The 12,089-nt window shown below is 37.7% G+C and overlaps 1 protein-coding gene across 1 annotated transcript; it reads right to left on the reverse strand.

Annotated features, from left to right (window-relative positions):
- Positions 1–9,449: 9,449 nt before the first annotated feature.
- Positions 9,450–11,329, reverse strand: LOC145248648 (uncharacterized). The gene is made up of 2 exons (XM_080110322.1): positions 10,133–11,329; positions 9,450–9,896 (listed from the first exon to the last, which is right to left on the reverse strand). The coding sequence occupies exons 1-2, from the start codon at positions 11,327–11,329 to the stop codon at positions 9,450–9,452; spliced, it is 1,644 nt and encodes a 547-aa protein (XP_079966448.1).
- Between the last annotated feature and the right edge of the window lie 760 nt (positions 11,330–12,089).

The raw sequence follows: 12,089 nt of genomic DNA on the forward strand, positions 1-12,089 counted from the left end.
TCGAAACTTGCTCTCGATAGAGATTGTAGAGCAATGTGTACCTACCGAACACAATTTACAGTAGCCCATCCCCAGAATAGTCATCATTATATTTTAAAAATCTAATAGACGAGATTTATATATATATATATATATATATATATATATATATATATACACACACAGGACATTCAATTGTTTTGCTGAGTATTTTACAGTCAACGGCGAAAAAAAGAACAAAAGCCCTAGTGTTTTGATGTGATGTTTTTTATATGGTAAACTAGTTATGACCAAAGTTTCATTTCATTCGAACAAAACACTAAGAAACGGGTCCTAATTATAGATAAGGCCCGTTTCGGGGGGTAACCCTGTATATATATATATATATATATATATATATATATATATATATATATAGATAGATAGATAGATAGATAGATAGATAGATAGATAGATATATAAAACACACACAAGCGCGCGCATTCATCCACACACAGACATAACACTCCTATCTCTAATACAACACACTGAACAATACCAACCCTACTTAACCTCGAAACAAACAACACTAAGAAACACCTAGAACCATAGTATAATATCTGTTCCAACACCTCGCTCCCTCCTCAGTCAGTGGAGGAGAACCCCCTCATGACTGAAACGACTATCATCCCTTCTTAATCCCCCTCCTAATGCCTATACCCCCCAATCCCCCCTCTGGGGAACAAACTCTTCCCCACACTAGAAACCGATCCTGAGTTTGGCCATACCCACATGGGGAGACAAATAAATAGAAACATTAAAAAATCCCTATTTTTAATACACCCCACTTTCTAAACAAACATAATATAAGACTAAAACGAAACATCACAATACTAAAATCCAAGAATCCAAAAAAATAAATATCAAAATTGAATGAAAGCACCCCTACCCTTTTTTCAGAAGAGCCATTCTCCCTCCCCACACATACACATTAGTAAAGACCTCGGACCACAGCCGCCTTCCTAAGGAAGCAAATAACCCCAAAATACTATAAAACAATATACACATTCCCAAACCGATAAAGCAAACACACACACGCCCACACGCACACACAAGCGCACACACACACACACACATAAACACACACACCCTACCCCACCCTAAAGGAAAAGAAAATAAAATTAGCAGAAAGAGATAGCGACTACAGCCAGGTAACGTCTTCCTGGACAAGCCCAAAAAATGCAATAAAAATTCAGCATACCAATGAATAATAAACACTTACAAGCCTCCACCCCTTGGAAAAACTAAAAATTAACTACGACAATCGCCATTTTTACACATTTGAAAATAATTCCTGACTAGGACGCATCATAGACCGTCTGAAACCTTCGTAAACGATTTCAATGACTTAAAAACATTATTACAATGATCCAAACATAATTCTCAATGAAAAACCAAGACACGGAATAATAAAATAATGTTAAAAAATACACATTGTTGGTGACTACTCCCTTATTTAAATATACATCTTTCTTTCGTTGGAATTTATGAACCCATTTTATATAAATATATCTAACTACAACGACAGAATGCCACCAACACGGAAAAAAACAGAATCCCGAACAACACGCAACATGGAAAACAAATATCTCCAGGATGAAATTCTAAGACTGAATTAAAAGATGGACGCAATAATCCTCATGCTATCCCACCAACAGGATAAGATACTAACCATCATCGACGAACTTATAGTTCTAATAAAAAAAAACAAGAAGAACATTTAGAACATCTAAAGGAACCACATATCCGGAATGAAGCGCTGAAAACTAAAGAAAAAACCTCCATACATGGAAAACTCTTATTAAAAAAAGAAAAATGGCCTACTACCGTGCAGTCAAATGTAGAGACACCGCCCTTACCTACAGGACATTTTTAACTATGGAGGAGCAGTTTATTCCAAACAAATTCCGAGAAAATGTCACACCACAAGACACAGAGGAGCATATCAAAACTACAAGCTGAAATCGAAATACAGGAGGACAGAAAGATACACCTCTCCGAGGGATACACCAAAATCGACGATAAAATACTCACCGACATCAGAAAACTATGCCCCAAGGGGGCCCACCAATCCCTACTTGGACTTTGGGAGTCTGAATGCAGAGAGAAGGAGGAAAATCCAAAAGAATTATCGAAAGGAAGATAACCTGGCTAAAGAATCTTCCAGAAACAGAAAAAAAACGAACAAGAACCGAACATGACCAGTCGAACCTACCAAGAACCGAAACATTCCCGATTTCAACAGCTGGAGAGATTCCAAAACAAAGGTAAGAAACGAGACACACATCACTCTCAAACATACCCACTCAAAAGACCCGAACACACACAACGAAACGACCGGAACATATTCATACAATACACCCATCCCCACCAGCAAACTCCCATATAGAACACCACACATCCACACAAGAAGACAGACATCATACAAACACAAATACTACTACCAAAAGTCTAAAAAAACCAACATATCAACAACAAACAACCTACTACCACATGACAACACTAAAAGATACAACCTCCCACCACGATACGAAAATAGTTACTACCAAACACGTCACCCAACTAAGCCAAGAACCCACTATCTCTTACCACACCCACTCACACAAACCACCAAAAAATTACCCTACTTAACAACCGAACCGTAACAACCCAATGGAACTAAACCACCTCCATAGATACCACCCAACAAAAAACAATCTTTACAACACCAACCCAAGTGTCCCACAGTACAAAAGCGACCCCTAAAATAACCCACACAAACGCAACCAATCCGAATACCCCAAGTACCATCATAACCCATACATACCCACAAACCGACACAAATAACTTCCCAACCGAATCAACGAAACTAACGACCCTCACAATCATTTTTTACTAATCCATCACAAAATGACAACACTAGACTAGACAACAAAAACCCAAAGTCATCAACGAATCTACAGAGACGATTACAAAGGACGAAATTGAAGTACTAAAACAACGCCTCACATTCTGCCCAACTCCCAGAAGTAACATAGCAGAGTTAAAGAAAGACCTCAAAGAATTTGAACGCAAATTAAGACTCATAGATATACTTTACAACAGTGATAACACAACATACGACTCTCTAGTGAAGAACAAATCAACATACTTCGCCAACAAACATAACAACACAAAAACAAAATACCTTCTTTGAAACCCTCTGGAGTCTCAACCACCAACAAAAAGAAACCCCCACCAGTAATCTAACACGAAAACAAAATCAAGTACTTAAAAAAATCCAACACAATAACAACTTAGTTATAAAGGAAGCAGACAAAGGTAGTGCAGTAGTTATAATGAATAAGAACTTCTATAAAACAAAATTTTCAGAACCACCAGTGAACGAAAATTATTACAAACCAATTAGCTCTAACAAAGACGACACAACCATATCTTAAATAACAAAACTCTGCACAACATACCATAGTACATAACCTAAAAAAGAAAAAGAGTTCCTTACAAACTTCACAACAAAAACACACATCTTCTATGAGCTACCAAAAATACACAAATCTAACCAGGTAAGACATGCTCTCAACATACAAAGTGTGAATAAATAAGCACCCCAAACCCCAACGACTTCACATTCAGACCCATACTAGCAGGAGCATCATGCCCAACAAGCAGACTTAGCCACTTAATAGATATACTTTTACAGCCCTTCACCAATCTAGTCAAAAGTTTTGTAAGAGATAACACTCACTTCCATAGCTCCCTACCACAAACAGTAGACGATGGGACAATACTATACAAATTGGATTTAAGCAGCCTATATAGCAGTATCGCACACAATCAAGGAAACGAAGCTATCGCATATTGGATTGACAAACATACACATACTTTACACCCCAGATTCAATAAACAAGTCGTGATTGATAGCATCGACAGAATACTCAAAAAGAACTCCTTCCAATTCAATAAAGGCAACTGCATCAAAATACTAGGCACAGCAATGTGTACCAAAATGGCACGGACATATAGCAACCCTTACACTCGCCTTCCTAGAAGAGACCCTTTATGAAAGGGTAGAGCAAAAGTACGGGCACAATATAAAAACACTCTTCATAAAATCTTGGAAAAGATACCTAGACGGTTGCTTTATCCTCTGGAGAACCTCATGGGGGGATATGAAAGAACTCAACACTTTGCTACGAAACCTACATTCAAAAATAACCTTCACACTAGAACAAAGCCCCACAGAACTACCTTTCCTAGACATCCTAGTAACAATAAAAAGCAACACCATAATCACAGACATCTACCACAACCCCACAGACACTCAACAATACCTCCACTTAAAAATCCACCATCCTAAAACGGTCCATAATATAACTTACTCCCTAGCACGTAGAGTTTGCACCATAGTAACAGACAGACACCTCCGTACAACTAGACTGAATTAACTACAAATAACACTGCGGAAAAGAGGATACCCACTACCACGAATACAGAAAGGTATTGAACTGGCTGACAAAATTCAAATAGACCAACTCAGAACCCCAAAAGAACACAACAAAGAACACATTCTTGCATACATCTCTACACGCAACACAAACAGCCCAGAACTATTCACACAGATATCAGAAAAACTTATCTGCTTCAATCAGAACGACAAACTAAACAACATACTTAAAACAACAAAAATAATAAAAAGCAAATGCCAACCAAAAAACTTAAAACACATCCTAACTTCCTCAATACTCGTCCCATATACTAGAAAAGGAGTTACAAAATGCAACAAACCACGATGTGGAGTATGTGGCATAATAATAGTAGGTAACACATACACATTCAAAAACCCAGCACAAACATTCAAAATAAAAAGGATCTAAATTGCACCTCCGGAAAGGCAGTATATGCACTAAGATGAACAACAGGCAACAAATCCTACATAGGCGCCACCAAAAATTTCAGCAATAGAGTGGCCTTACATCAGAGCAACATCAAAATTGCAGATAACATATGTCTCTATGTTTCAAAACACGTACACTCATGCCGTGGAAACAGCTTCAAAATAATGCCAAACTTCCAAACAGAATTTATTTTTATTAACTTACACAGGAAAAAAACTTCATTACCAGATTAACTCCTGAACTAAACAGAACCTAATACCATCACACAAAACCATGAAATGGAAGGTACACTCGAATGCACACCCATACACATATACATATACACCCCCACACATATATCAGAACCTACACATTAACACACACTGACCCACGTGCGGGCATACAAGCACACACAGACATAACACTCCTATCTCTAATACAACACACTGAACAATACCAACCCTATTAAACTCGAACGCTACAACACTAGGAGCAACCTAGAACAATAGTATAATATCTATTCCAACACCTCGCTCCCTCCTCCGTCAGTGGAGAAGAACCCCCTCATGACTGAAACGACTATCATCCCTTCTATAATCCCCCTCCCATACCTATGCCCTTTCCAATGCCCCCTCTGGGGAACAAACTCTTCCCCACACTAGAAACCGACCCTGGGTCTGGCCATACCCACATGGGAAGACAAATAAATAGAAACATTAAAAAATCCCCTATTTTAATACACCCCTCTTTCTAAACAAACATAATATAAGACTAAAACGAAAAATCAAAATACTAAAATCCAAGAATCCAAAAAATAAATATCAAAATTGAATGACAGCACCCCTACCCTTATTTCAGAAGAGCCAGTCCCCCCTCCCCTACACACACACATTGGTAACGACCTCGGACAACACCCGCCTTCCGAAGGAAGCAAATAACCCCAAAATACTATAAAACAATATACACATGCACACACACGCACACACACAAACACATAAACACAAACACCCTACCCCACCCTAAAGGAAAAGAAAATAAAATTAGCAGAAAGAGATAGCGACTACAGCCAGGCCAAGTATCCCTGGACAAGTCCAATAAAAAAGCATAAAAATACAGAATACCAATGAATAATAAACACTTACAAGCCTCCACCCCTTGGAAAAACTTAAAATTTACTACGAAAATCGCCATTTTTACACATTTGAAAATAATTTCTGACGAGGACGCATCAGACCGTCTGAAACGCGCGTAAACGATTTCAATGACTAAAAAACATTATTATAATGATCCAAACATAATTCTCAATAGAAAACCAAGACACGGAATAATAAAATAATGTAAAAAAATACACATTGTTGGTGACTACTTTCTTATTTAAATATATATACATATTTCTTTTGTTGGAATTTATTAACCCATTTTATATATATATGTATATATTTATATATATATATATATATATATATATATATATATATATATATAGACAGATAGATAGATAGATAGATAATTCAGAATAAGTGTTATATCCTTACTATAAATAATATTACAGCAAGAAACACGGGATTATGGGTGAAAGAAAAAGGTTTTTTTTACAAGGGGATTATGTGGCATAATAATTACTCGACATATTTACTTATTACTCCCAGTCATTTTACCTTCTCTTACAGTCACGTCAGAGGGTCAATATATCTATGGTTTATTTCGTCTATGAAGGGGTGTAGGCTTATTCCATTACGTTACCTTCCTCCCAACCTAAATGCGTGCATAGCATTTTCCTTCAACCATTTTTTTCTTTTTTGTTACCTTAGTCCAAAAAATGTCGGCCCTTTGACCTTTTCCTTTCACTTCTACTCACCATTTGTGTTTTTATTTTTGAGAATGATTAGATTTCTGAGTTAATAGTACTTCCTTGTTTGGAGGTTGTATATGAAAAGTGGGATATAGCACTTCCATTTGTACCTCTTGGTTTCTGACCGTTTCTATGTATCGAGGTCTCAGTTGCTTAATATGCTTTATGTGGGAAAATATCTGCCCTTTTATAATGTAAACAATTCTCACAGTTATTCTGGAGATTATGCCTTCTTCCCAAAAACTTTTCCCCGCCCGATAATGTTTGGAAGAAAACTTTATCCCTGCCTTTGTAAGTCTTGTGCCTTACATTATCCTTGATATTTTTAAAACACTTTTTTCTCTTGGGATTAACCGGTCAAACACCGAACCTACCTTTGTGGCAAAGATAATTTCAGCTGGGAATACTTTAGCATTTGTATTTGTATTTAGTGTTTTCCTATATATTGCTAAGGATTTTTGAGTTCGTTTTTCTTCCATGTAAATGTTATTATTCTTCTTAAAAGCTCGTTTAAAATTATGGAAAAATCTTTCCGCTTGCCCGTTTTATCGAGAGTTAAAAGTTAGTGTTGTAATGTGTTCAATGACCAGTGCCTCATAGTAGTGCTGTAATTCTTGACTTGTGAATATAGTGCAATCATCACTAACAATTGTTTCGGAACTCCGAACTGACTAAATACATTGCCCAGCGCTTTTATTGTGTTTGCCGCTGTAGGGTGTTTTTATTTAATCATTTCTGGAAATTTTTACATACTATCTGCAATTACTATGTAATAATATCTCTTCAGAGGTCCTTCGCAATAGATATGGACGCGTGTCCAATGTACATCTGCTTTAGACCAAGGTTGCGTCCGTATGGGGGAGATCTTGCGGCTAGTTGTTAACCTTTACATAATTTCACCATCTTCTCAATTTCCTGATCCATTCTAGGCCGGTATGTGAATCCTCTTACTAGGGCCTTCATTCTGGTGATTCCAGGATGTACTATGTGGAATTCTTTTGGGATTTTCTTTTGTAATACTTGTGGTATTTCCACTCTGCCTGCGTACAACAGCGTTTCAAAACACATGGAAAATGGAAACACTTTTACCCCTTTTCTATTCTGTTCGTCTTGTCCCACTTGCTTTTTTATTCTTATTAATATATTTATCGTATTCGATGGGTTCTGTATTTCCTCAAGTGTACCGGTAAGGTCTCTAAGAGTATTTATATATACTAGCTGGACCCGTGAAAATTTCACGTTTTTTTTTTTTTTTGTTTCACATACACATTATCCCATCACATATCCGTACCTTAAAACATTTACATTAACTCTTTACTGCCCTGGCCGACGAATTCACCCAGTGTACTATTTTTTTTTAAATAGTAAATGAAGAGTACGGTAGGTAAAATTTATGTAAATATGTATATACCAAAATAACGATATTAGTGCTCCAAATATTCTCAATAAATACATCCTCAATTATGTTTTATAAATATGTTTATTTAAAAATATTTTCAAAAGTTTTATTTAATTTTTAGCTTATTTATCATATACTTATTATATAATGGAGACTTAGAGCGTTTAAAACATGGTATTGTAAATTTCGCACAGTAATGGGTTAAACCTGTGCATTTAGTTCCAAAATATTTTAACCTAACGTTGAACCTAACCAAAACTATCCCAGAATATGTTCTTGATGTTTAGATGCATATGCTTGATTACTTAAAATACATTTCAAATGTCAACGTTTAAAAAATTATAAACTGTCATTACATCTGTTTTTCTCCCATATACGTCAACTATTCAGATTGCCTCAGGGAACCCAAACACATGAACAAATTTAGATGACTTCTGTGTATACGATATTTCGTGTAAATGTGATTCCTCTTCTGTGGGCATGCGTGGAATCATTAAGATGTTGGACTTTAACTCTCACAGTCTTCATTGCTCTTGCTCTTGAGAACGCTACATAAAGCTGGCCATGAGTAAAGCATGGCTTTGGTAAATATATGCCAACTCTATCAAAAGTCTGACCTTGAGCTTTATTTATTGTCATTGAGTATGAGAGGCGAACTGGGAACTGAGTTCTATGAAGAACAAAAGGAATATTGGCATCGCTAGGTTTCAGTTTTATCCTTGGGATAAGTAAGGGGTTAGTATGAGCGTGTTAACCGCTGATTATTGATGCCTTGATGATGTGCTCGTGAAGCTGAATGACCTCTGACGTCCCTGAGTTATGGAGAGGTTTCTCAGTAGCATAATTATTGCTCCATTTTTAAAAGTCAACCTATGAGTAGGCATGCCAGATGGAGTCGGAGAATTAATGAATTCCATTGGATAATTTTGTGCTTCCTCGTCATTATCGCAACTTACAGAATCAGTGCTGAGGTACGTTTTATTTTCTGTTGGCAACATTCTCAAAATTTCCTCATTGACCGCTAAGCATTCAGAATTCTTTTGAGATAGGATTAGTCTTGCTTTCATCTCTTCAGCCGTACATTTGTCAAACAACTCCGATATACAAAGAACCATTACATGTGCACATTTAAGGAATGTCAATAACATCTGGAGCCACTTCATCAAGAGAACTCTGGAGTGATCCATTGCCCATTTGCAGAAGCCATCTTGAAAACTCCTGTTCATTTGAATTTGCTCTTATGTTCTGTGTGAGGCTCATGTGATGAAAGCTGTGCCATAAGTCTGAGCGCAGCAGCAGGAGGAATTCTCGGGACAACCGGAAGTACTTATCTAAAGTCGCCTCCAAGTAAGATTACTTTACCACCAAATGCAGTGGGGGTGTTCATTATATCTTTCAAGCATTTATCAATGGCTTTCAGCGCATAGCATGGTATCATAGAAGCTTCATCAATAATGAAGACTTTAACTTGCATCAGAAAGTTTCCTTGCTCAGAGTTCGGTGGAACATGGCAGATACTTTTTTTGCTTAGGGGAACCGGAAGCTTGAATATACTGTGCAAAGTTTTGCCACATTTCAGCAGTGTTGCAGCAATACCAGTCCAAGCAGAAGTGTTTGTCTTAATGTTGTTAGCGTTAAGGTATTCATATAACTTGTGTAAAAGATAGGTTTTTCCTGGACCACCGGATGCATCCACATAAAACAATCTATTTTCTCTTTGCTCACCTTGCTCAACAGAGAAGGAACTTGCAACCACAGCATTGAATATCTGCCTCTGTTCAATATTAAGAGAAGTCAGATCTATGTTAGAGTTTCCAACATCTCCTTCATGTCCAGGATGATCTCCAACTGGTTCAGGCAGACCAAACATGTTGCAATTCATGCCAATTTCATGAATAAGGTATTCAGAAAGTGGAGAGCAACATTTTCAGCAGTTATGATATCATATCTAAGCAGCAGATCTTCGATCAAAAAATGCTTATTCTCATTCCATAAATGCAGAGCATTCACGGGCTGGTTGAAGACGCACATCATGGAAAACATTAATAATAGTTGTCGTGGCATCTGATGAGCTGCTGCTTCTGTCAAAGCTTCCTGCAATGCATTGTCATTCTCAACCAGGCGCAGTCTGATGCATGCGTCTTTGAAGGTGGCCATTTCTTGACCATCGATTGTCTTCAAATTGCTGAATGAAGTCGCTCCGGGGAAATGAAGGAGCAACATCCTCAAATAAAATTTTTCTTCATTTCGAGGACTTGCAGCGTACATTCTGGTTACAATGTTGCTGAATCTAATTCGCCGTGTCCACTTTGTTGTTTGTTTGTTGAAGACATAATGCTCAGGTACAGAACAATAGAAAAGATTTCTTGCATTCTCATCTGTTTGATTGAGTTTGAACCAAGCTGTCACTTGTGTGTCACGTTCTTCTGCTTTTGCTGCCGCCTGTCTTTGATTCCCTTCTCTATAGTAAACATGCTGCTCATCAGGAAAATGTACAGCCAAGCGATAAACAGTGTGGGATTGAGCATGCATTTTGAACTCTGACAATCTCCAAAAGCCCTCTGGAGGAGACACATATCTACATGACAAAAACTGTTTAACTTCATTGTGTTCATGTATTCCAGTGGGCTCATTATTATTTAAAACATGTCTGATTTCCATGTTTGCACAATCGTGACCTTTATATATATATTTGAATAAATATTTTACGATTTTCACCGAGGAACACACTTCAACATTAATATGGGCACGATATTGTTCCAGTAGATACTTATTGTATGGGACACCGAATCTGTTGTCAAACTCATGAGTGCCAACTTGTACCTTTTCTCCATTGTTTCTCCGTCTGTACACTGGATATCCGGATACATTTGTATTCGTTTCATCAAGGAAATCTTTTGGAAATTTTTTCTCACATGTTCCATCAACCATGCACCCAGAATTAGGATTTGATATCCCACATGGACCATGGATCATCAATGTTCTCACGCATTCTCCTAAGTCTGGGTTGTCTAATGAAGGTATTTCAGCACAAACCATCTCATCAATTTGTTTTCTTGTCCTCAGTTTGTCTTCTTCTCGCAGCATTACCAAAAGTTGGCAATGTGGTAGACCGCGCCTTTTAAATTCAATGGCATAGATATGAGCAATTGGAACACCAAATATATGTCTATCTTTGATATCAATCATAAGTTCCTTTAGGTGCATGTTATAAACTCGTGCAACTAAATCTGGCCTGTACTGTGTTGTTTAATGCGGTCCAAGGTTCTCTGTGATTTTTCGACACTTTGGGTTACACGTGTATGTCAAGAAAATAGCTGGTTTTCCAAATTTGCAGACGATCGCCATGGCATCTTGATATGGTTGTTGCATGTTTCTCGGACTTCCTGTGAATGTAGAGGGCAACATGACTGGAACACCTGCCTCTTGATGCTCATTCTGTCTTCCTAGGTGATCCATGAGACCCGAATAAAGTGCCACTCTTAATTGTGCTTGGTTATTTCGAATGAAGTTCAAACGGCATCCCTCCACCTTCACATAAGCGTCATCAATATATTGTTGCAATAATTTTCCAGCTCGATGCAAAGCACTAACGCCATCTCTGATTGCTAGCCGGTATGAGTAAAACTCTTGCATGGTGACTTTGGTGCGAACACACGTTTGGCGTTGTGCCACATGAGCCATTTGTATATGCCATCCCAATTATCCATTCGGAAAGAGAAGAGGATAAACCATGGGAGCAAGATGGCAAGAGATGTAAGCAATCCTCCATCCTCGGCTGACCTATGGGATAAACGATGATATCACGATGTACTGGAGCTGCACCATCATCACCAACGAATATGGCTGCCTGATGGGTTGTTGAATGTCCTTCTGCCAGGGCCAGGGATTAAATGCATGGTTACTTGTCTTGGTGACACGTTCTCAATTGCAGCTCTCTCTTGTTCTTGTTGTTCAATATCCCTCA

This window comes from Euprymna scolopes, chromosome 27 (genome assembly GCF_053919585.1).
Source record: "Euprymna scolopes isolate OS-2025 chromosome 27, ASM5391958v1, whole genome shotgun sequence".
NCBI lineage: Eukaryota > Metazoa > Mollusca > Cephalopoda > Sepiida > Sepiolidae > Euprymna > Euprymna scolopes.